The sequence below is a fragment of the Elgaria multicarinata genome, chromosome 6 (assembly GCF_023053635.1).
Source record: "Elgaria multicarinata webbii isolate HBS135686 ecotype San Diego chromosome 6, rElgMul1.1.pri, whole genome shotgun sequence".
NCBI classification, from domain to species: Eukaryota; Metazoa; Chordata; class Lepidosauria; order Squamata; family Anguidae; genus Elgaria; species Elgaria multicarinata.
In genome coordinates, this window is record NC_086176.1 from 10,040,687 (window position 1) to 10,067,859 (window position 27,173).

The window sequence follows — 27,173 nt, forward strand, 5'->3', positions numbered from 1 at the left end:
TCCGCATTGTCTTCAAGGGCAGCCCCACATAGAGTGCATTGCAGTAGCATTGCTCCTTGGCCAAAACTAATCTCTGTCTAAAACATCATTAACCTGAATTCACAGAAATATTCCATGTTTTGAATTGTTTCGCAGTAATCACTTCTATTGATGCTTGTAATTGTTTTTAAGTCATTGAAATTATTTATTTACAATATTTATACACCGCTCCCCATTCAAAATTTCAGAGTGGTGGACAAAATCAAATAGAATAAAAACACATTAAAAGCACATTTGAAAAGAAACGAAGTGCAAAATAAACTGTGCCTGGTCATTAAGGGAAGGCTTCCTGGAACAGTGACTTTTACAGGTATTTATTTTGAAATAGAAAGTCAGTTTTAAATGTATCTCTCAAGCCTTTGAAGCTGTAATAATCTTGTTTGTTTTATTATGTGCCTATCTTTGTTGAATATGTCCGGGAGCAACCTCTATGCTACTGGGGCAAGATACATTTTTAACCATTTCCCTCCACTTCAGTCTGAGGCCAGAGTTATTTGTTCGTTTATTTATTTATTGCATTTATTTACCACCCCATAGCTGAAGCTCTCTGGGCGGTTTACAAAAGTTACAAACAGTGAACATTAAAAACAAATATACAAAATTTAAAAGCATAAGCAGCATAAAAACTGTTAAGTATATGAAAGAAATACTTGCTTAGTCATTAAAATTGTGTGTGTATGGCTATTTCAGGGTTAAATAGAGAAAGACTATCTGTGAGCAATTACCTTGAGATAGAGGCAGTTCTGGGAACCTTGCCAAGATTCTAAGTTAGCCTCATCACAGCTGTATGTAATGTAGATAAGAATTGTGTAAGATGTGTATATAGTTTCTCACTTTGTAAAATGGAACTGATCACTGCTTACTGATCACTGCTCTATGATCACTGCTCTCTGTGTATGCCTCAGTGTGCTGATCTGAACTGATCTGAATTGGACTGCACAGAAACCTGAAGGAAATAAACCAGCTCTGCTGTGTAAGACCTGTGTGATGTGTGTTTGTTTCTGAGCACAAACAGAGTTCCAGAAGGAGAAAAGTTCTGGCAATAACCCAACAAAGGTTATGGGCCCAGTCTAGCCTAGACCAGCCTACGCCAGCCTAACCCAGGCAGAAGAACCAGAACTTGATGGGAACGGTGCAGTATCAGAACCAGAACCAGGAGTCTGCTAAAACAGAAAACTGTTGATGGAGGAAGACATCAAGCTAAAGCCAGTGCTGCAAAGTGAGGAAAAATCTCAGTCGGCTGACTCTGAGGAGGACTCTGAGCAGGAGGACGGTGAGATACAAATTCCTAAAGCAGAGGGAATGGCAGGAGCTAATATGTCTGGTTTGCATCAATTGTTAGAAAAGCTGAATGACTCTAACTATGCATTATGGTCTTACAAAATGCAAATGTATCTGATTCAGGCTGAACTGTGGTATGTAGTCACAGAGGATCCACCAGATAGAGCAAATCCACAGAATGCTAAATGGTTTAAGGACGATGCAAAAGCAATGGCAGTTATTGCATTAGCTGTGGAAGACTCTCAAATTTCCTTCATTCAGTTTTTGAATACATCAAAAGAGTGCTGGAATGCGCTACAAGCTGTATATCAAAGAGAAACAGCGGGCAGTAAAATAATTCTAACCCGGAAGCTGTATGGAATGAAGCTAAAACCAGGGGAGTCTATGTCAAACCATTTGAAAAGCATGAGAGAAATCTTCAATCAACTCAGGGCACGAGGGATGGAGTTTACAAATATACACCAAGTCTATGTGATTTTGTCAAGTCTTGATTCATCGTACGACACGGTTGTCACCATGATGGAAAGTCAAGAGGAGAAAAATTTAACCCTCGAGTATGTAGCTGGAAAACTACTGGAAACCTATGAAAGAAGACAAGCTTCAAAACAACAGAGCCTTAAACATCCTGTGGCTGAATTTCAACAAAGCCATAAAACTTTTGACGTGGTGGCTGCATTAAAGGCAAGGAAATGCTTTAACTGTGGTTCCACAGGACACTTAAGGCGGAATTGCAACAACAACAAGAAGAAAAAGCAGTCAACAGCAAAGTGGAGAGAAGAGAACAACATGAATGAAGCTGAATCAACAAAGAAGTGTCTTCTAGCAAGAGTCAAAGAGAAAATGAATCCTTGGTTTTTGGACTCTGGGGCTTCAATAAGTATGGCAAAAGACAAACTTTCATTTGTAACCTTGGAAACTTCTACTTCAGAGCAAAAGTGTGTTACCCTTGCAAATGGAACAAAAATCCAGATTTGTGGTGTGGGTAATGTATATTTTGATTGTCTGGGAGTTGAACTACAAAGTGTTTTATATGTACCAGAATTGGAAACAAACCTTCTAAGTGTGTTTCAGTTAACAGAAATGGGGTATGAGGTTTGTTTTACTGAAGAAAATTGTACTATAAAACAGGGAAACAAGGTGTGTGTGCAAGGAATAATGAAAGAATCTTTGTATGTAATTAATACTTGTACAGAAAATGAAGTTGTAGCCAGCAAAGTCACAACAAAAACAATAGCCAATTGCAAACCACACCAAGAGTGTATCCATTTAACTCATAAAAGGTTTGGTCACGCCAACTATAAAATAATTTCTAAGATTCCAGAATTGTGTGAAGGGGTGAAAATCAAACCATGTTCTAACTATGTAGAATGTAATGTATGCAGTGAAACCAAGTGTCATAAGTCAAACATTCCAAAACATAGTGAGAGAACAACAAAAAGAATTTTTGAATTAATTCATGCAGATCTTGCAGGTCCTTTTGAGACAAGTCAAGGAGGAAACAGATTTTTCTTGTCTATTGTTGATGATTACAGTAGATTTGGATTTGTGTATGTGTTAAAACAGAAGAGTGAAACTTTTGGAAAGTTCAAAGCGTTTGTTAAGTGGAGTAAAAATAGATTTAAAGAACCTATAGCTAATCTAAGAACGGACCGGGGAGGTGAATTTCTTAGCAACCAATTTAAAAAATTCCTCAGTGATGAGGGTATACAACATGACCTTACTGCTCCATATTCACCATTTCAAAATGGAGTTGCAGAAAGGAAAAACAGAACCTTGCAGAACATGTTAAGAGCTCTATTGAAAGAGTCAGGATTGTCTAACCTGTTCTGGGCAGAAGCTTTGTCCACCTCAAATTATTTGTTAAACAGGCTTTACCACTCTGTACATGAAAAAACTCCATATGAAATGTTTTACAAAAGAAAACCTAGAGTGTCACATGTAAGGGTTTTTGGAAGTAAATGCTTTGCTCGTGTTCAGAAAGAAAACAGACCAGGAAAGCTAGCTCAAAGAGGTTTGGAATGTAAACTGTTGGGATATGATACACAAACAAAAGGCTATCGTTTGTGGTCTCCATATCACAAAAGTGTAATTGTGAGCAGAGATGTAGTTTTTCATGAACAAATGCAGGAAACAAAACAGTATGTAAGTTTGCCTGTAGAACAGAAAGCTGTAGAAACAGAAGAAATTCCTGAACAATCTCAGCAAGAGAGGGAGGGGGAAGAAACTGTAAAGGAGGAAACTATGCCTGTAACTATGCCAAGACGATCAGAAAGGGAACGCAAAGCTCCAATTCGTTACTCAGATGAATACCAAAGCAAACAGGTTTCTCATAGAGCTTTACTAATAGCCTATGAACCTACTTCATTTGAGGAAATTCAGGAAATGGAACCTACAGAAGCTCAGGGCTGGCATGAAGCAATGTCAGAGGAAATCAGAGCAATGGAAAAAAATGAAACGTGGGAGCTAGTACCTTTACCTGAAGGTCAATGGGTATTCAAAGTAAAACAAAATGAGAAAGGACAGGTGGAACGTTCAATGGTAAAACACAAAGAGATGCTTTTAAAGCTGGGTCTCAGATTGTAACACAATTTAAACAACATGCGCAAGAGGAGGACTGTTAAGTATATGAAAGAAATACTTGCTTAGTCATTAAAATTGTGTGTGTATGGCTATTTCAGGGTTAAATAGAGAAAGACTATCTGTGAGCAATTACCTTGAGATAGAGGCAGTTCTGGGAACCTTGCCAAGATTCTAAGTTAGCCTCATCACAGCTGTATGTAATGTAGATAAGAATTGTGTAAGATGTGTATATAGTTTCTCACTTTGTAAAATGGAACTGATCACTGCTTACTGATCACTGCTCTATGATCACTGCTCTCTGTGTATGCCTCAGTGTGCTGATCTGAACTGATCTGAATTGGACTGCACAGAAACCTGAAGGAAATAAACCAGCTCTGTTGTGTAAGACCTGTGTGATGTGTGTTTGTTTCTGAGCACAAACAGAGTTCCAGAAGGAGAAAAGTTCTGGCAATAACCCAACAAAAACTACCCCCAGTTTTCCTCTCATCTATACTTCGTATAAACCTTGTGGAGAGTAAGCTTTGCTCTGCTTTAATAGATTGAGAATACGTAACATATAAACTAACATAGGAGCAAGAAGCGCAACATATCTTTGATATGTTTCATACTATGAACATGGCTCAAGTTGACTTTTCTTTTAATTTTGATTCTTCACTTTCTTTCTCCTCACATATCAAGGCTGTAGCCAAGTCCTGCTGTTTTTTTCCTATATAACATTGCTAGGATCCGTCCGTTCTTATCTGAATCTTCTGCTAAGACCCTTGTCCATGCATTGGTTATCTCCCGTTTGGGCTTCTGTAATCTTCTTTTGACTGGTCTTCCTTATGCTCATCTGTCCTCTTTGGTCTCTCTTCACCATTCTGCAGCCAAGATTATTTTCTTGGCTCGTCGTTTTGACCATGTTTCTCCTTTGTTGAAATCTCTTCGTTGGCTTCCGATCCCATATAGAATTCAGTATAAGCTTCTTTTGCTGACATTCAAAGCATGTCATGGTCTTGCACCTTCTTATCTTTCCTCTCTCATTTCACTCTGCCACCCCCCTTGTACCCTCCGTTCTTCAAATGTTATGTTGCTCTCCTGCCCAAAAGTCTCTGTCTCTCTTGCCCGGCTTCGCCCATTCTCTCTGGCTGCCCCATTTGCTTGGAATGCTTTTCCAGAGCAACTACGTACCACGAGTTCCATTGTAGGTTTTAAAACGCGTTTGAAAACTCACTTGTTTTCAATAGCTTTTGGTATTTTAGCTTGATTTACTGTTCTTATTACTATGATTATTCTCTTATTTCTGCTTTGTGAACCCCTTCCCCCCTTCATATGTTTTAATGTGATTTTAGATTGTAAGCCTCTAGGCAGGGTATCGCTGTTTTATTTTTATATTTTGTACAAGTACATTGTTGGTGCTATATAAATAAATATAAATAATATATATAAATATAAATAAATATAAATAAATATAAATAAATAAATAAATAAATAAATAAATTTTTAAAGGGGATTTTAAAATAAAACTTTGAAATTATTGAATGGAGGCACCCTATATACCAATAGTGAACTCATTTTCTGAGTTTTGATTCTCATGTAGCCAAAATGGCATCATCCACACGCAAGAAGGAGGTATCAACCAACTTCGGGGAATATGAATGTTTGCAGAAATATTTTTTAAAAATGTTTTAAAACCTCTAACAGCCCATTGAGAAATGAACATGTTAATTGGGCCCAGAAAGCTGGCTGGCTGTTGAGGGGAGATGTAATACTGGGTGAAAGGAAGAATGGAATGGAATATGTTGAAAGAGGGCATGGGTGATGGCTGGCTAGAACTGTGAACAGCACTCCACACGGCACACATTTCACTGCAGGTCCTACTTATAACTAACAGTCAACCATTTTTAGAAGCCTATAGATGTAGAAACAGTCAGCAGTGGAATAACACCTTCATTGCTCAGACTCATGTGTGCGTTGCAGCAATTTGTGGGTGGAGTCTGGCAAGTCCAGGCTCAATGGCAAACCGTCTTTGACAGTTGGCTGCACTCTATATATCTTATAATCTGATCCTGGCTACTTGCCAGAATGTGGTTTTTTTTATCAGTCACACTGCTAAATTACAGGCTTTTTGTCATCCATTGCATTCCACGTCCCCGTATCTCCAACCTAAAAATGGCTTGCTTCCTGCCTGTGCCTTGCCAAACCAGGTTAGCTCAGTTAATCTTTTATCCTAAAACAGCTACCTTGCGGCAATTAGACAGGAAATAGGACAAGACATCAAAGGGCTGTATTTGTGACACCTGGATTATGAATCAGAATGATGACAACAAGCCCAAAATTCTCCACAGGCTGTTGTCAATGTTTCAAAAGTTAGCTCAGACGTGTCTTTGTGAAATTATTTTAAGAAGGGACCAACAGAGATCAATTAAGAGAATGTCACAAAGTCCTTTTGGGTCTAATTAAAAAGTTTGTCTATGAAAATAACACTCTAATGACGAATTAAGGGATTGATTTGGACAAGGACTGAGTCTCCACAGTCCTCACTGAATTTGCAGCAGCTAAGCAGTTCCACTTCCAGGATATGCCGCAAAGGACTCCGGGGTCTTGTTGACAGCAATTGTGCTGAAGTCTAAAACTGCCACATTTAATCGCTACTTCTTCCCCGCTCCTAAAACAGTTGTTGCTGAGGGAGGCTCCAAACTAATTTTGGTGCCAGGAAGTCACTGTGGATAGAGCCCTGAAAACATTAGCTCAGTGCAACCAGAACATGAGAGCGAGTGCACAAGTCTGATTGGGCTATAGGGCCATTTGGTGCTAAGCCTGACCTATTGAGCTCCTGCTGGAGTCACTGTGATGAATAGACCTTGGAAGTGGAAGCCTTTTTCTTTCCTCATATTTGAGCAAGGCCACTTTCTAGATTGGTTCACACCATGTTCAACGGAGCTGACCACCAGCTTTTTCCAATGTAATTAGGGCTGTGTAGGGAACCCCTGATCCGCTCTGATCCGGAGCTCCGGATTTCCCTCCATAGTCTTACATTGGAAACGTAAAACGCCTATAACTTTTTTAGTTTTCAAGATAGAAACATGAAAATGGGCACCATGATAGCTTCTAAATATATTCTTAGTCATGGTCACTTTGAAGGAAATGGGATCGTCTCCTGATTTGGGGGGAAATTTTAAAGACGTCCCCCCCATTTACAGAAATGCATTTAAGTCCGTCATTTTTCAAGATACACACATGTAACTGGGCACCATGATAGCTTCCACATGGGACCTTAGGCACAGCCACTTTGAAGGAAATGGGATCATCCCCCTGATTTTTGGGGATTTAAAAAAAGATTTCCCCCATTTACAGAAATGCATTTATCTCTGTCATTTCTACAGTTAAAGACATGTAACTGGGCACCATGATAGCTTCCACGTATGACCTTATGCAAGCCAACTTTGAAGTAAATCTGATCATGCCCTGATTTTTAGTGATTTTTTAAATTTAAACATCAATCACTATATCCTCAGAAATAAAATGTGTATTGGAAGGAGCAAAAGTGCATCTCAGGACAACATTAGTATTTAAAAGGGACTACAGTGTACTGTGTTCCCTTTGAAGTGCTAATATTGTCCTAAGATGTACTTTCGATTAGCTCCTTCCAATACACATTTTATTTTTGAGGGATATTGTGGTTAAGGTTTAACTTTAAAAAATTGCTACAAATCAGGGCATGATCCCATTTCTTTCAAAGTGGCCATGCCTAAGGTCCTATGTGGAAGCTATCATGGTGCCCAGTTACATGTGTGTATCTTGAGAAATGACAGAGATAAATGCATTTCTGTAAATGGGGATTTTTAAAAAAAAAAATCCCCAAAAATCAGAGGATGATCCCATTTCCTTCAAAGTGGCCATAACTAAGGATATATTTAGAAGCTATCATGGTGCCCATTTTCATGTTTCTATCTTTACAACTAAAAAAGTTATAGACATTTTTCTTTTCCAATGCAAGTCAATGGAAAAAGCGCACGGCTTGACCCAAAATGGCATCCGGAACTTTGGATCGATCCTTTAGATGACAACATCTGCATCCTGTATGCTTCCTACTCATTTTTTCATTGGCGCAAAATAGAACCCTTTTAATCCAGCTCTTTTTTAAAAATGGAATGGGCAGCAACCTCCTGCGGTTTGCAGGAAAAGCTGGGTGATACAATGGCTCCTGAATGGGCCACGTCGTCTTTTTTTACTTCCTCTTTCCCCTCAGGGCAGAATGAGGAAGTAATGAGGGACAAACGTGGGGGCAGAGAAGCGATGGTAAGGAAACGTGATCTCCCCCCCCCATGTGATGATGCTCACAGACTATTCCAATTCCATTTAAAGATTCCATTTAGCTATCATGGCTCCTAGCTGTTGATAGTTCTATATATCTGTCCTATTGGATTTCAGAATTCCTCTTCACTTCTGGAAAGGATCTATGTCTTGGTCGATGGATGTTTCCTTCTTCTAAGATTTCTGACTTGTTGCCTTCTATTCCTTCTTTGATATATGGAACAATTTCATCTCACATAATGCCTACTTTGTCTTTAACGTGGATCTTGTAGTCTTTTGTAGACTTTCAACAAAAAAGCTCCTGAGAAAATACACAGGTGGGAGTCTTTGGTCTGGAGAAACTGTATCATTCTTTGAAAAGATAATCATATTAGCTACGCTCTGAGAGAACAGGGAATTCTGGGAAGTGTGGCAGATCGCGTCAGCATCCCTGCTAATCAAAATGTACCTACACTGGATCCTTGTAAGCCCTGGCTCTGCTACTCCACTTGTGCTGGACATGTCTGGTGGTGACTACGTTCTGGGAGGCAATGTCTAAAATTCCCAAAACAGGACCTTCATGCCAGCCCCGAGGTGGCTTTATTACTGCGTTTCAGTGATAACAATATGGATCTTCTCCATAAAACTTCATTACATTTCTGGTGGTGACTCTGTTTGTATATTATGTTTTAATTCAGTTTTATATATTTTATCGTTTATTGTTGTTCCCCACCTCGATCAAAATGGAGAGGCAGGTAAGAATTATTATTATTATTATTATTATTATTATTATTATTATTATTATTATATTTAGGGCTGTGCTCTGCTCCGTTCCAGATCCCCGGATCTGGACCCCCTAAATTCGGATCCGAATTGGGTCGGGGGAGGTCCGGATTGGCTCCTGCACTTCCCCTTAATGTTCTCCACACTCTCTTTGTGAGCAACCAGAGGCATCTAGCTGGATGTTGTTGAAAACAATGCTAGACTATCTGACCCAGGAAAGCAACTGTTACATTTATATGATCTAACCCAATCACAGTTTTGTTCTCCATGACCCTCTTAGGTGCCCCAACCAGTCTTTGAAGACCTCCTTGACTTTCTTATTCCTCAAAGTGAAGATGAATGGATTTAGAAATGGGGTCCCTACAGATGTCAACAGGGCCACCATTTTGTTCGTATTTGAGAAATAGTTTTTGCTGGGCCTCACATAGATGAAGATGGTAGTGCCGTAGCCAATGACCACCACAGTGAGGTGTGAGGCACAGGTGGAGAAGGTTTTCTGACGGCCAGTAGCCGATGGGATCCTCAGGATGGTGGAGATGATTGCAGCATAGGATGCTGTTGTCACAATAAAAGAGCTTAAGACAAACAGAATTGCAAGAAGGAAATCCCAGAGCTCAATGAGGTGGGTGTCTGAGCAGGCGAGTCTGAGCAAGGGTGCATTGTCACAAAAGAAATGGTTGATCTGATTGGAACTGCAAAATGACAGTAGAGCCCTGAGAATCGTTGGCGGAATCATAGCAAAGAAGGAAGTCATCCATGATCCAAAGGCAAGCCAGGTGCAAACACTGTTGCTCAAGATGGTGGAGTAGTGCAGGGGATGGCAGATGGCAACATAGCGGTCGATTGACATTACAGCCAGAAGAAGGAACACAGTGGTCCCCAGAGAAAAGTAGAAGTAAAATTGAGTCAGGCACCCTCCAAAGGAGATCGCTTTCCTTCCAGCCATTAGGCCTGCGAGCATCCTGGGGACTACAGTGGATGTGACCAGCAACTCTGCCACAGAAAAATTACCCAAGAAAAAATACATAGGGGTGTGAAGCCGGGAATCCAAATAAATCATGGCAGCAACAGCAGTATTGCCAACTATCGTAAACAGATAGAGCACTAGACAAGGTGCAAAGAGGAGGACACTCTGCAATTCCTTTATAGTTGAGAACCCTATTAGGATGAATTCTGTGGGTTGTGTGTGGTTTTCCATCATCCAGCTTCTTCAGCACTTCTCTCTGGAGGACAAAATAGGTGGATTAGTCTCTGTTAGGCTGGGGAATTACAACATCTAACGTTTTTCCTTATGTAGATCATTGGGGCTGATCTAGCACATTCATGCAGTCTTGCAATCCTGTAAAATATATTAGGGAAACGAATATAACAAAGACATAGGCCTAATCTACACCAAGCAGGACATTGCACTATGAAAGTGGTATGAAAGCAGTATATGAAAGGCAGGATACACACCAAACAGGATATATCAGTATGAAAGCAGTATATGGTTTGTGTCAATGGGCCCCAACAGTTATCAGTGCACTTCAATACCGCGATAAAGCAGTAGTGTGGCTCCAGCCTTTTATATACCATTTTCACACCGCTTTCATAGTGCAATATCCCGCTTGGTGGAGATTAGGCCACAATCAAAGCTGGAAACAAAGGTTCTCTGAATTTCTTTTAAAGTACAAGCAAAATGAAACATATTTAGAACGGTTCACCAGTTAAGAAAAGAATGACAAAGCTTTTGAGAACGGAACATGTTAAAATAAAACCCACTTAAGAAAAAATTACAGAACCAGTAAAAATATTAATATTAGGCCTTAATGAGTTTAAAAACACACACAATTAGTTGGGATAGTTCCCCTAGGATGATTGAAGGAACAAAGAACCTCACTCGGATCATGACTGAGTTGGAAATTTTCATGAAAGCTATGTTATTATTTTTATTCTGGTAACTCCAGTTTTGCTCCAAAGGAGTCAGAAAGGGGCTCTCCAAATATGATCTTGTCCCCTCTTCCCCTGAAGCAGGTCTGCATAATGCAAGACCCCTTCCTTGCCTATTTGTGTGGTAGAATTCAGTTCCCTATTGCTTGTGGCCCTTTCTAGACTCTGTGGGAATATGAACACAATATGAACACAAGCCTGGCAATGGTGTGGGAATGGGAGAATGCTTGCGCTATGTTCTATGTTGCTCCTCAAAAGCACTTGGTGCAGCATTCCTGCTGTTAATTGAGCAGTGCGCCCCTCCTGAGTTAATACAAAAATATAAAGTGGGCCCTCTGAGTGATGTGTTTCTACACTAGTCCTGATAGCTATTCTACCTCCAGTATCAGAGGCAGAAAACCTTTGTACACCAGTTACTGGGGAACATGGGTGGGAGGATGATGTTGCACTCATGTCTTGCTTGTGAGTTTCCCATGGGCAGCTGGTTGGCCACCGTGTGGACAGAACACTGGACTAGAGGGGCCCTTGGTCTGATCTCGCACGGCTCTTTTCTTACGTTCTTATCTACATCACACCCTGCTCTGGCACGTTAAGGTCGCTGGGTGACCTTGCTATGCTTCCCATATGCCATTGTCTCAAGCCTGACTGAGAAACATCCAAGGAACATTCACTTAAGATTGCGCACCATTTACTAATAAAATAACGTCTTTCAAATGGAACATTTCTGGCTCCCTGTTACTGTACAACTCTTAGAAATGCATCTAGCCTTTCAACTGTCCAATATGGTAACCCCATATCATACCTGCAGGGGTTGTACAGATATAGGTGCACACAGGAGTCAGAATGTGTGTTTTTATGCTGCAGGATGAGATCAGCTCCTTCTCACTCCTTAGATTTATCTTTGAATCCAATGCTATCACCCCCAGCCCACCTCACCCTCACACCAATGCATCAGGCAAGGTGTTTACCTTTCACCCTTGCCAGTTTATCCAATTAAATATGGAATGATCATTAGGGTTAGAAAGCTCATACAGTTTTCTTAAACTTGAAAAGTGGGAGGGTGGAAGGGAGATGGCCAGGACGTCCCAGAAGCTACCTCTCATCCCACTCCCCAGAGCAGTTTTTCATGTTTATGTAAACCAACCATGCAAACAAACCCATTCACTCCAGCCAGCATATACTGCGCAAATGTCTTTGACTAATGAATTCTAAGGATCAGTGGGCCAGGAGATGGCATTTCATCAATTATTTCATTGCTCGTTTTTTTTCCCTGAGCCTCTTAGCTTAAAAATAAATGTTAGCTGACTTTGTGCAAATTCTCCCAATCCTCCCAATCAGAAGAATTTAACAACGTAGAGTTTATTTTAGGGAGAAACAAGAATGGGTTGCTCCTGACTTTGCACAATCCCAATAAACTCCAACAATAAAAAACACACACATGTCACCAGCTTTTATTTTACTAAATGCATTGTAAATTAGTGAACCTAGATGTGTAAGTGTGAAAGCTCTCTTCTTCTGAAGGAATCTCCTCTGTTTTGTATTTTCCTGTCGCTGTTATTAAATGGACATATTCTTTGTGTGGTTTCTCTGCCCTCCCTTTTTATTGAATGAATGAATGAATGAATGAATGAATACCTTTATTGAATAAGTCTTCTGACCATTTCAAAAAAATCACATAATCATTAAGAACAAACAGACATTACTTAAAATTTATGATTTAAAATTTTAAAACAAAATACAGTTCATATATGATATATTATATATGACTAACAGTTAATAAGACCTCTTGTATATTACAACATTTGATAAAAACGTATTAATTAATCCATTTTTTCTAATTCTTTTTTCCTTATGCTGGTTGCTTTAAGAGCGAAGAGTGCAACCCACTGGGTCACAAAATAGTTAGAAACACGTAAGAGAAAGGACAATTTATCCTTGGCTGTCCAGTCTCTCATGCGTATTAAAAACATAGATAGATAACGTTCTCTACATTTTGAATATAAACAACATTCAAGTAAATAGTGGGCTAAATCTTCTATTTCAGGGTTTTTATTGTACGTGTAACTTCTTCTTCTTATTATTATTATTATTGTTATTTACATTTATATACCGCCCCATAGCTGAAGCTCTCTGGGCAGTTTACAAATATTATAATTTGTAATATACTATAATTTGTAATATATGGAAAACAATAAACACATTTAAAAGATGTTTGTTTTTTAAAAAAGAAAAGTCTCTTGAAAAGTGAGGTGGTGCTTCTGTTCTTCCACAATCTTGGATATTTAACAATCTCATCTTTTATTTAAGGTCCGTCTCCCTTTTATTTTAAGCTAATTTGGCAAAGGCTATGACACACAACTATAGGTGCAATTGCACAGATGCAGTTTTATTCTGGAATGAAAAATTGGAATGAGCCAGGCTGGCAATCTTGAGAGGAGGAAGTAACTCTCTTCAGAAACTCCAAATATTAATAAGGAGGAGAAAATAATAATTTCTAATTCAATTTTTACCCATGCATTTAATTAGTAAGCCTATGCTAACTCTTGCAAAACTATCATTCCATAAGGTGCTGAAAAAATCAGAATGGATTCAGAGAACAGCAGCATGGATGATCAGTGTGTTAGGGGCTGGAGGGAAAAGTGTCAGGAGTATGTTTGAGATATGCTTGCGCACTTTATTCACATCAAATTGAGGGGTTTTAAGGGGGTACTTTCAGATTTCCTTGTCAAGTGTTAAAGAAAACAAATCTTATGAGGAAAGGCTGGATAAAGTTATCTAAGTTAAAAGATTGTGTGGCAAATTATTTTAAGATTATCCTGATGCTTTAAAAGATACCAGAGAGAAAGAGGCTGTTCTTATTCATTCCACTCCACAGATTACTGCAAAAGGAGGAGTGGATTTTAAACTCGAGAAAAATAGATTTAGGCTAAATGTTAGAGGAAATGTTTGGCTCAGCAATGGAATACAATTGCCCAAGGAAAACTCAGGAGCTTCTTCTTTGAATGGAAAAATGGCAGGACACGAACTGCAGGTGCCTTAGTCCAGGGCTAGCAAGTTTGTATATTTTCAAGGTCAATTTTATTATCTTAAATGTGGTACAGCAGAGCCAACTCACCTGAAAGTGGTGTCACCAGGTCTTATAATTATAATTAAAGACTCTGAATACCTCCAGCCCAAGGTATAAAATCAAAAGGGAGGTGTAACATCGTTTTGTGGGACCTCACAAGATTTTTGTAAGGATATTTTCCTTACAAATGAAACAATGTTTCTTAAACGACAGCTTAATTATGTTTCGTTAGGACAATGTAGAGCAGTCAAAATTGTTCCAGGGATTGGATCCAACCCCGTTTGGTTTAGTGCAGGTAGTGGGACTGGAACGCCCAGCAAGCAATGTCCAGTATAATAAAATTATGAGAAAAGAGGCTTATGAAATTACTTACAGTGTCGCAACTCTTCCAAGCACAGGTGAGATGGGACTGTGATGGATTCTTCCATTGTTTGAGGAATGAGACAGACAGCTACTCAGGTGTGTGTATCCAGGCAGAAAAAGAGCTTTTAACTACTGCTCTCTGCCAAATATATATATTTTTAATTAACACAGGCACCCTTTCTCTTTTCTTGTGCTGGGTCTAAAACATTTAGAAGCAATATAGAACATCTCGTTATTTTCAAGATCCTGCACTTGAACAGGATTCTCTGCACTGGATTCTTCCAAATTCAGTGGTGTATGTGAGTGGATACCTTTATAATATTTTGTTTGTTTGTTTGTTTTTTGTTGGTAAACTACTTGATACACCCAGGAGACAAAAGAACTGCGAGTTGGGAGTGGGGGGACTTTAGGATTTCACAGGAGTGCCAAAAGTAAGATTGGAAGCTCAAGAGCCACCTCCTGGGATGAAAGAAATTTGTCTCCCATGCCTGTTTCCACCCTGGCTTCTCAGCCATGGATTCTCCTACTATCCGCTGTACAAAGAACAAACCTTCAATGTAAGTTGCAGACTATGGAGGGAACAAAGAAAAGCAGAGTGACAGAGTGATCATTGCTCCATACGGTCGATAAAGGAATAATGTGTGGAAAATGCCTTATCCTTGATCTTTACCTACAAGTGGCGAATGCCCACCCTGCCCCACTAGGTTTAATTTGTATCAGGACAGGACTTGCCTTCAGGACTCAGGCCTGGCATCTGTTTTCAATGCCAGGGCTTAAACCGGGGACACAAGAAGAGAGCACAGAAGGACTTCTGCTCAGGCAGGTGCAAAGTGGGTAACTTCAGAAGGAAGGAATCTCTGAGATCAAAGGGTAGTTGTCTAGTCTGACTTTAGCCCTGGCATCTTTTCCCCGCCCCCAAGAAATTAAGTACTGATTTCTCCCCTTCCCATATTCCAGCTAAAATAAAGGGTCCTGAGAGGCCGATAAACGTTCTGTTTGGAAAGAGAAACTGAGACATATCCCTTGCAAGGTTTTTGCATTAAGGTCTAATCCCATCATGCCAATAATTACCAAGGTGTGAATGTGCAAACTAACTTTAGGCAATTCCATGCTAAAAGTAGTGTTTGGGGGGCATGACCTTAGGAGGAAAAAATACATGGAGGAAGCGAATTGCCTGGATAGATATCAGTTATGTGACTTTTGGGTCTAGAAGAAGACGACAATATTATTGATTGGCAGGGATAAGTGATGTCACGAAAGCTGAAGAAACTAAGTGCCAAACTCCTGTTGCCAGGAGATCCATGATCAATTTCTACCCCCATTTTTTAAAAAAATACAAATACCAGTGCTGGCCCTATTCTGAGCCACCTTGAGCCACATGGCTCAAAAAGCAAATCAGGAGGGATGGCAAATCACACACCTCCATCCACTGCCTGCAGGTCACACCACTGCATCTCCCTGGGTGGCTGGCTGGCTAGTATTCCTGCTTGCCCACCCACTTGTCATGGAGCACTGTTACTACTTTCACACTAAAACAACCGGTGGGACTCCTGTGGGGTTCTCTGGAACACCAACACCATGCTGCATTCTGAGTAAGTGGTCCTTCCTCAGAGCAGAGCACTGAGGGTAACAGGGGCCCAGAGAGCCAACACTTTGCTATAGCAGTTGCAAATACTATTTATTTATTTATTTATTTATTACATTTTTATACTGCCCAATTGCAGAGGCTCCCTGGGCAGTTTACAATTAAACCCATAACATACAAAAAGTCAAGATTTAAAACTTTAAACATTAAACAATATCATATAAAACCAGAATAAGTTATAGTCCAGGGAAAACCTATCTAAAAAGATATGTTTTCAGGAGGTGTTTAAAGGATGTTACATTTTCCGCCTCCCGAACCGCACGAGGAAAGGTTTTGCAGAGGGTGGGGTGCTGCTACAGACAAGTTGCCTTTTAAGACTTCAACTTTAAACTTATTTTACTGCTTTCCTCAAAGCACTGAGGAGCGAGAGGGCCTTGGAAAGCTTGACATCATCCACATGGCCACCACCCCTGTGGCAGCAAAACCATGTTACAAGGCAATATGGGGGGGGGGGCAGGGAGGAGGGTCTGCCACCCCACTTCAGGCAGAACATTGTCTGTGCTGGCCTCAGGAAACAGAGGGCTCCATCACACCAGTGATTTATCCCATGCTCCCCCTGCCTGGTATGCAGTTTTGCAGCCTGGTACCCACATGACGTCGTCCACGTCCTGCACTCATTTTGGCTATTATCCTCCATGTTTCATTTCTTTTTGGAGCGCAGAAAGTCTGGATTATGTTCTCTCCCTGTGAAATAAATGCACTCTTCCCTCCCGTGTATTTCTGTGGTTGTGTTCTATCAACCATCCCGTTCTTTATTGGGGGTTTGTGTGTCTAAGGGCGGTCTCCATGACAAAAAAGGAGGGTGGTGTGATTCTCCACTCAACCATGAAGGGGGAGAGAGAGGTCCCATTTAACTCTATGTTCTTACTCCTGAGTAGGCATGACCAGGGGTACACGTTCACCTTAAAAGAAATGTGGATGCCCCTTCCTTGCCTGCAGCTCCCACATTTTTAAAGCTAAAGAGATAAAAATTGGCACAATGATAGCTCTTAAGGGGGGCTTTAGCCATACCAAGTTTGAATCAGATTGGGTCATCCCTTGATTTTAAGGAATTTTTAAAATGGAAATTAATACTTACTCTGCATAAGTGTTCAAGATAAATAGATCAAAATTGGCACAGTGATAGCTCTTACAGAGGGCTTTTAGCATGCCAAGTTTGAATCACATTGGTTCATCCCTTGATTTTCTATGAATTTTTAAATTCTCCCCCTAATCCCATTTTCCTGGTATTTCTTAAATTCGAAGGATCGATCTTCCATTCCTTTGAAGCTGTGCATCTTCAAGTTCATAAACTATAAATCTGCTGGTTCCCTTACTTAAGAGTAAATCCCACTGGTTTCAACTGCATTTATATCCAATTCATACTAAAATCCCATGCATGCTTTCCTTTGAGTAAACCCCATTTTAGTAAGTCTGTCTCTGTTCAATGGGGTTTATTGAAAGGTAAGCATGCATGGGATTTTAGTATAAATTGGATGTAAATGCAGTTGAAATCAATGGGATTTACACAACCCTGCAAACCTCTCCAGGGCGAGGTGTCCAACTACCATCAACCAATAAACTGTTGGGGGTGGTACGAAGGAGATGGGGGGTGGAATGTGCATCTCAATGGAAGAACAGCGATATGCTGGTGTGAACGAGGGGAGAGGTGTAAAGATGAATGAAACATAAAAGTGCAAAGGTGTAAGATGATCAGGCTTTCACACGCTATGGAAACAAGAGCAGATAATTCAAGGGTAACCCAGGGCAAACATGCAGGTGTGATGGAGCCCATTGACTTGGGGCCCTTGAATGTAAATGCAACAGCAGCATTGGGGGGGTGGGAAGGGTGAATACTTGACCCATTTCCTTGTAATTAAAATTGCTCTTCTGCTTTTGGGTTTTTTTGCCCCAACGTGCAACACCTTACACTTGCTTACATTGAACCGCATCTGCCATTTGGATAATTATCAAGACAACAGCGCCCCCTCCCCAATGAAATCTTATTAAATTAAACCATAATAATGTGAACAATGTTGCATTACCTCACAACAGACTGAATAATCTTGAGGGTGTTGCCACTATTTTTTCGAAAACAGTCCTTAGCTCATGTATACATATGAGAAATTATAAGAAATTGGACCAGCTGAGAATAATTAGGAAAACTCTTAAGAAGCCTCTCTGGAGCTAATTAAAAAGTCTCAGTCTTTTGAAAATAAAACTGTAACTTGTACATATGGGCCAGATGCTGAGTTTCTCTAGCTATCACTCATTTTGCAAGATCCTTTCTTTCTCTTCCAAGAGGAAACCTTGAAGACTCCAGAGCCTTGTTTAGCACTACAGATGCTGTAACTTTAGTGATATATTTAATCTTTAACTGCTTGAGCAGCTCCCAACGTGGTTCTTGTTATGGGAGTCTCTGACCTCCAGGAAGCCACTGTGTTTCATATCTTGAAGACATCAGCTCAATGCAAAGCAGCATTCAACTGGGCACTAGAAGGTATGAGATTCCTAGGAAATAATAGCAACAATGGCATGTCAACTGGCAAAAAGTAGTGGAAGGCCAATGCGTCCAGGCTACCTGCGGGAATGCCTTCTCCCATACAATCCCCCCGCACTCTTGGGTCCTCTGGGAAGAATCTACTTCAGTCAGCAACAACTAGTCTGACAACCTTTACCCAAAGGACCTTCTGTTCTGCCACTCCCAGACTGTGGACTCGCCTGCAGGAGAGATCCACCAGCTTAATAGTCTTTCTGAATTTAAAAAAGCTATAGAGACCGCTCTTCCAGCAGGCCTACCCAGTTGAATTTTAAAATGTCTAGCTGTTATTTTAATAATGTAGTAGTTTTATATGTTTTTAATCAGTTCTATAGATTTTATAGTATTTTTATATTTGAAGTTGTTCCCCACCTCAATCCAGAGGGAGAGGTGGGTAAGAAATATTATTGTTAATAATCAATCAGGTACATTAAGCAGTCCAAAAGGTCAGGAAACAAGGCATCAATTGCAGGCGCAGTTCAGGAGACAGGATACAAGGCAGGATGGACCAAGTTGTTCCAACACTGGCTGGATTTTCAGTGAAGGCTTTTAAGCCCAAAGCCTGCTATACTCCACCCAGAACTCAGCTGTAGTAATCAAGCTCCTTTTTCAGAGCCTTACTCCTGAAGAGTCACATTCTCCTGAGGAGACCTTTTCTGGAGGCAAGCACTCCTTCACACAGGAGCCTTCCTTGCCTGCCACTTGAGGCAACGATGATCTTAGAGGTCAGGGGGTTGCTCAGCCTCTGAGGTAGAATCTCTGTCCCCTGAAAGGGATGGCCCTGCAACCACCTCCCCTGAGGGCTTGGGCTCCTGTGGGTCTGGTGGCAGTCGATGGTCTGGGGTGCCCTGGGTTTCTGGGGCCTCTAGCTCTTCTTCAAAGAAGACTTATCCCGTGGGAGCATGACAGGAAAATTGGTAAATTGGGGCCCAGTCCTGGTTGCCTCAGAGAGCCTAGTTTTTCCAGAGGTCTCCGGGGTTTTCCGGGTCATCTAGTCACCCTAAGCTGGCAGTTCTTTGAATATACAGAAACCCTTACTTTTGGGTGTGTGTGTGAGGTGGGGATGGACCTTTAGTAGGGTGACCATATGGAAAGGAGGACAGGGCTCCTGTATCTTTAACAGTTGCCTAGAAAAGGGAATTTCAGCAGGTGTCATTTGTATATATGGAGACCCTGGTGAAATTTCCTCTTCATCACAACAGTTAAAGCTGCAGCAGCTATACTGCAGCTATACTGTGATCAAATTTAAAATAGGGCAGGGCACCTGCAGTTTTAACTGTTGTAATGAAGAAGGATTTTCAACAGGTTCTCCATATATACAAATGACACCTGCTGAAATTCCCTTTTCAATACAACTGTTAAAGATACAGGAGCCCTGTCCTCCTTTTCATATGGTCACCCTACCTTTAGGCTGCCCTCTTGAGAGACATGGGACCATGAAGTACAGCACTGGATAAAGCAGGGGTGGAAAACCTATGGTCCTCCAGACATTCCTGGACTCTAACTCCCATCAGCTCTAGCCAACATGGCAAACAGTCAGGAATGCTGAGAGTTGTATTCAACAACATCTGGAGAGATGCAGGTGCCCCAGCCCTCAGGCAAAGTAATGATGACAAAAATGTTACAGAAAAAAAAAACACTAGGTGGGAGTAGAGACTAAAGAGAAAAGTGGATTTTCTTCTACAAATTTCCTCACACAAACGTATGCATTTCTCCAAACTCTTGAGAAAGTTATTGGAGTATGTTTCTAACACCCAAAACACAAGAACAGCCAGTATAACCTTCACCACAGGTTCAATAACCTAAATACAGACGCTCATCCTTCTAGTGGTGGGAAATTTGGCCAGACAAGATGTACTAGATGTGTCAGCTTGACGTGTCTATGTGATGTGCTTATGACCACTGTTTTTGGTCAATAGACACATCAAAAGTCTATTGAGAATTTGCTAGGAAATTTCCATTGTTTATTAAAAGTCTAGCTGCTACTAAAATGAAAATAGCTTAAACAACACAAGCATAGAGTTTTGTTCACACTTCGTACTCTGCATTGTTGAACGCTCAGCGTAGACCTTCTCCTAGAAGGTTTCAAGAACAGAACAGAACTAGGGTTGGGAGCATCTGTTGAGCTTGATTATGGGCAGGGTCTCATTTTTCTACTTTTAAATTTATTTATTGATTTGATTTGATTTGTATCCTGCCTTTGTATAAAAAATGGCACTCAAGGTGGTTTAGAATCACCAATAAAACTTGATAAAACAATAAACAAATACGTTAAAACACAATTAAAACATCATCATCATCCAGTTCAAAAGGATGATAATGATGCTGGCAGAAGGACAACATGGAGACAATATAGCTTCTCCAGGTAGTTCCACAGCCAGGGAACAGCATTTGAGAAGACCCTCTTTCGCATTGCCACCAAATGCTACTCTGAAGACTGTGGTCTCGAAAGAAGGGCCTCTCCTGAAGATATTAAGAACCGGACACGGTTGTATGAAAGAAGGCAGTCTTTCAGGTGGCCTTGTGCCAAACTGTACAGGGCTTTATAGGTCATAACCACTACTTTGAATTCTGCCTGGAAACAGACTAGTAGCCATTTAAGCTGTTGTAATAAGGGAGTCAAGTAGCAATGGTAAGAACAGACCACGGAACAACCACGGACTGGTTTAAGATTCGGAAAGGAGTACGGCAGGGTTGTATACTCTTACCCTACCTATTCAACTTGTATGCAGAACACATCATGCGACGTGCTGGGCTTGACGAATCCAAGGCTGGAGTTAAAATCGTGGGAAGAAACATTAACAATCTCAGATATGCAGATGATACCACTTTGATGGCTGAAAGCAAGGAGGAGCTGAGGAGCCTTATGATGAAGGTGAAAGAAGAAAGTGCAAAAGCTGGGTTGCAGTTAAACCTCAAAAAAAAACCAACCAAGATTATGGCAACCAGCTTGATTGATAACTGGCAAATAGAGGGAGAAAATGTGGAGGCTGTGACAGACGTATTTCTGGGCGCAAAGATTACTGCAGATGCTGACTGCAGCCAGAAAATCAGAAGACATTTACCAATACTTCTTGGGAGGAGAGCAATGACAAATCTTGATAAAATAGTTAAGAGCAGAGACACCACACTGCCAACAAAGGTCCGCATAGTTAAAGCAATGGTATTCCCCGCAGTAACCTATGGCTGCGAGAGCTGGACCATAAGCTCAGCTAAAAACTTTTCTTTTTCCTAAAGCTTTTAAAACTTGATTTTGTTCTGACTTTATACTGTTAGTTTTACCTTGCCCTGTGCCTGTTTGCATTCTCTTCCCCTCCTTATTGTTTTATTAGGATTTTATTAGAATGTAAGCCTATGCGGCAGGGTCTTGCTATTTACTGTTTTACTTTGTACAGCACCATGTACATTGATGGTGCTATATAAATAAATAAATAATAATAATAAATAATAATAATAATAATAAGGAAAGCTGAGCGAAGGAAGATAGATGCTTTTGAACTGGTGTTGGAGGAAAATTCTGAGAGTGCCTTGGACCACAAGAAGATCAAACCAGTCCATACTCCAGGAAATAAAGCCAGACTGCTCACTTGAGGGAATGATATTAAAGGCAAAACTGAAGTACTTTGGCCACATAATGAGAAGACAGGACATCCTGGAGAAGAGGCTGATGCTAGGGAAAGTGGAAGGCAAAAGGAAGAGGGGCCGACCAAGGGCAAGATGGATGGATGATATTCTGGAGGTGACGGACTTGACCTTGGGGGAGCTGGGGGTGGCGGCGGCCGACAGAAAGTTCTGGCGTGGGCTGGTCCATGAAGTCACGAAGAGTTGGAAGCGACTGAACGAATAAACAACAACAATAAGGGAGTCACATGCTCCCTCTAATCAGCACTGGTCAACAGTCTGGCTGCAGCGTTCTGGACCATCTGAAGTTTCTGAACCATTTTTTTTAAGGCAGCCTCACGTAGAGCGTGTTACAGTAGATCAAATGAGATGTAACTAAGGCATGTGTGACCATGACCAGATCAGACCTCTCTAGTGGGCATGTGCTCCGCTCTGATTAGGAGCGGAGAAGCAGTAGCGGATTGGCCTGCTCCGCCTTATCCAGAGGTGGAGTAGAAGCGGACCGCAGACCCCTAGAAGCAAGGCGAAGAGAAGCGGCCATTTTTCGGAGCTCCTAGTTCAGGCGGAGCGCTCCGATCGCCATCTTGAAACATTTCGCCCATAGGATTGCATTGCGGAAAACAATCGGGGATAACTGGGTTGATTTTTAAGCTATCGTTCTGAAAATTCTTGTGCACAGAGAGTCGTGGATGGGGGTCATTTTGAGACTACTCTCACCTCTCTGCGTCGTGCGGGTTGCGTGCTAGAATTTTTAAAAAATCGGGTCAACAAACAGGGACAGCGCGGCTCAAACGGCGGTTTTCGGCTTTTCGCCCATAGGATTGCATTGAGGAAAACAATCGGGGATAACTGGGTTGATTTTTAAGCTATCGTTCTGAAAATTTTTGTGCACAGAGAGTCGTGGATGGGGGTCATTTTGAGACCACTCTCACCTCTCTGCGTGGTGCGGGTCGCGCGCTAGAATTTTTTAAAAAATCGGCGGGAAAAATAGCTTTTTCAAAGGGCTGAGGGGCAGAGTCAGCTCCCGGTCATGATCACATGATCCCAAAGTTAGAGGAGGGCATAGGCAAAACAGGTAACTTGGGATTCTGGGAAACTTCTCTTTCTTAATCTGAACGGACTTTTCCCCGTGTTTTTTAACACAGTAGCCCCACCAAATGCACAAACACAACCTGAAATCATATACTAAGCCAAGAATAAGAGATAGAAACGCAGCACTGCTACCCACCCTAACTTTGGGGAACAACTGAAAAGATGTGGTGCAAGGGGATGAGCTCCCCTAGGGCATCTCATCGTGGACGTGCCCCCACTCTCTCCTGCACTGGAAGGGCATCAGAGCCTTCCAAAGAGAGTAAAATGGTGGAGCAATGCCTATCATGAGTCGAAGTGAGCATTTACTTCTTAGTGGTGGAGCGATGCCTGTTATGAGTTGAAGTGAGCGTTTACTTCTCAGAGCTGTTGGTGAAGCATTGGCTTTCTTGAGCTGAACTGGCAGCTGCTTCCCTCTCCCCCGGGCACGTCCCCCTATTGCTGGTAAAAGACAGATATAGCCTTTTTTAAAAAGTTCTTCTTGCTGTTTATTCAGCAACACTGCTGCTTTTAATTCCACCCCTCCTTCGTTTATTTATTTGTTTATTTATTCCATTTTATATGCATTACTGGCTTATCCTTGGCTCACTTCCTTATGCCCCCAGAAATGCCAGCTGCATGCCTGCCTGCCTGCCTTCCCTCCCTCCTCCCCTGCCCACTTCGCAGGGATGTTGTGTGTGTGTGGCTTTGACTCAGGGGAGAAGTCCTTCCTGCGCTCACTTGGAGTTTTGGAAGTTCCAAATTTTGCAGGTTTAAGCCCCGCCAAAAAACAGGGGATGATGGGTCTGCCTTGAGTCTTGGCGTACGTATGTATCCCTGGATAAGCTTTCATGGTGGTGAGTTTGAGGGTTTTTTTTAACGTGCAAAATTGACGGAGCTATGGAAAGGGGTGTTGGATTTTCATAAATTCCCAAAAAATCAGGGGATGATGGGATTTGCTTGAAACTTGGCGTGCGTGTGGACACATGTATAAGCTGTCCTGGTGGCGAGTTTGAGGTTTCTAATGTGCAAATTGAAGGAGCTATGGAAAGGGGTGTGAATGGGGTGCCCGATTTTCAAAAATTCCCCAAAAATCAGGGGATGATGGGATTGCCTTGAAACTTGGCATCCATGGGGACACATGGATAAGCTATCATGGTGCCAAGGTTTCTAACGTGCAAATTGACGGAGCTATCGAAAGGGGTGTGAATGGGGTGCCCGATTTTCAAAAATTCCCCAAAAATCAGGGGATGATGGGATTGCTTTGAAACTTGGCGTGCGTGTGTATACCCCCATGAGGCGTCATGGTGCCAAACGTGAGGTTTCTAACTTGAACAGAAAAAAAGTTGTATAATTTTTTAGCTTTCAATGCAAGCCTATGGGGGGGGGGAAAACGGAGCTCCGATCTGGATCCGGAGCTCCGAGCGGAGCGGAGCGGAAGTGGGCGGAGCGGGGGTGGGGCGAAGCGGCCCCCTCCGAAAATCGCGGATCTGCAAGTGAAGTGGAGCGGGGGGTCCGTGCACACCCCTACTCTCTAGGAACAGGTGGAGTTGGTGCACTAGCCTGAGCTGTTCAAATGCACTCCTGGCCTACTGCCCAAAGTGCGGGTATGTCCGTGGTGGGGAAAAAGCACCAAATAGAGTGGGTGCGAAAGAGAGAAGCTCTGGTGCTTGGAGAATTCGTATCAAAAGTTTTTTATTAGTATCCAAAGGTGCTCAACATTTCGGACAGGGATTCCTTCATCAGGAGCTGTAACAATTCAAAATAAACAAGTTAAAATAGAAAAGAGGAACAACACCCAGAAACTAAGTTACTTTCTTTGAAAAATTGTTTCATGAATCACAACTATTCTTGTATATATAAGATTTGTTGTTAACAGAAAATTGCATGGAAAATTTCCAGCCTTTATACCTTGTCAATCCTACAGGGTAGGTATTCTGGCTTGTTATTCATAATGAACAGATATTACAGTTCAAAAGTCAGGTTTCTCTGTGTGTGTTCTTACATCACTGCTTCACACATTAAAGATAGCAAGTACCTTTTCTTTAATATATACATACAGTGGAATTTATATCCTACAGAAAACATATCTTACACTCAACACGAACTATGATAAAACACTTATACTTAACACAAACTCTGATAATGCAGGCACAAGGAAGTCTAACCTGAAAAAAATTAATGGGCTGCCAAAGAGCTACTGTGTTGCAAGATTTTTCAGATTGCAGTCTCCAGTTTCTAATACTGTGATTTTCAGCGTTCTGTACTGGAGCTGCATTTGTAAACACTTAAGTGATAAATAGTGTACTTGTTCTATCACAGCAATCCGTGCCAATGGAACTAAGTAAAGCCAGAATCGCAACCAATTCAGGTTCCCTTATACAACTGATCCTATTTAATTAGGCAAGATAGGGTACACATGACCTTGACTTGCCAAAAGGCTCTTTAAAATTTACAAACAAGCCAGAATACCTACACTGTAGGATTGACAAGGTATAAAGGCTGGAAATTTTCCATGCAATTTCCTGTTAACAACAAATCTTATATACAAGAATAGTTGTGATTCATGAAACAATTTTTCAAAGACTGTAACTTAGTTTCTGGGTGTTGTTCCTCTTTTCTAGTTTAACTTGTTTATTTTGAATTGTTATAGCTCCTGATGAAAGACTCTCTTTCTGAAACGTTGAGCACCTTTGGACACTAAGAAAAAACTTTTTATACAAATTCTCCAAGCACCAGAGCTTCTCTCTGCTTGGAGTCTCTTGTCTCTGCTTGGAGGGAAGGACACAGAATAACAGGCTCAAGTTAAAGGAAGCCAGATTCCAGCTGGACATCAAGAAAAACTTCCTGACTGTTAGAGCAGTACGACAATGGAACCAGTTGCCTGGTGAGGTTGTGGGCTCTCCCACACTAGAGGCCTTCAAGAGGCAGCTGGACCACCATCTGTCAGGGATGCTTTAGGGTGGATTCCTGCATTGAGCAGGGGGGTGGACTCGATGGCCTTGTAGGCCCCTTCCAACTCTGCTATTCTATGATTCTTCCGCGCCCACAACTGCCCAAAGAGCAGTGTTCAAACTGTGAGTCTGAAACTTCAAGAGCAGTGTAACCCCAGCCAGCATAGGTTGAATCCCCTAGCCATGATTTGCCTTTTGACTGACCAGGAACACCTCTGACTTGTCTGGATTAAGCTACAATTTGTTTGTCCTCATCTAGTTCATTACCGACATCAGACGCCGATTTAGATCTAGAACAGCTTCCTTGGATTTGGATGGGCAGGAGAAATAAATTTGGGTGTCATCAGCATAGTGGTGGCCCCAAACCCCATGTTAAATAGCTTGGGGGATAAGATGGGAACCCTGAGGGACATCATAGGCCAACGGCCATGGCATCGAACAAGAACCCCCAGCACACCTTCTGCGATCACCCCTCTAAGGACTAGAGCTACCCTATCAACAGTGCCTCCCAGCCCCATCTCAGACAGATGCCTTGGAAGGATACCTATGAACAATAGCATTGAAAGCCACCAGAAGATCCAGCAGAACAAACAAGGACGCATTCACCCTGTCCAGTTCCTAGTGTAGACTGGTGACTACAAGGCGACTAGAGTAGTCTTTGTCCCATAACCAGGCCTGAAGCCAGATTGAAATGGATCTAAATAATCCACATCATCCTGAAATCCCTAGAGCTGAGAAACCACCACATGCTTCAGCACCTTGCCCAAGAATGGAATATTGGAGGCCAGCCCACAATTATCTGGTTCAGTGGGGTTCAGGAAGGTGTTTTTTTAAAACAAACAAACAAACAAAGGTCTTACTACTACCTCTTTTAGGCAAGATGGAGCCATACCTTGCTGTAGAGAGGCATTCACCACCATTACGCTTTCCCACTCAGACAGTCCACCCCCCATCCACCCCAGGGCAAGTGTCCAACACACAAGTGGTAGGCTGCACTTCTCCAATATCCTGTCCACTTCCTCAGGCTGTACAAACTGAAAAGTATCCATT

General features: G+C 41.6%; 1 protein-coding gene across 2 annotated transcripts in view; it reads right to left on the bottom strand.

Annotated features, from left to right (window-relative positions):
* Positions 1–9,169: 9,169 nt before the first annotated feature.
* Positions 9,170–27,173, bottom strand: part of LOC134400587 (olfactory receptor 6V1-like) — a 39,463-nt gene continuing 21,459 nt past the window's right edge. For both annotated transcript variants that reach the window (XM_063129009.1, XM_063129008.1), the window contains one exon: positions 9,170–10,181. In XM_063129009.1, coding sequence (XP_062985079.1) covers positions 9,209–10,159 — 951 coding nt within the window. In that variant the 5' untranslated portion in view covers positions 10,160–10,181 and the 3' untranslated portion in view covers positions 9,170–9,208. The remainder of the gene's footprint in view (positions 10,182–27,173) is intronic.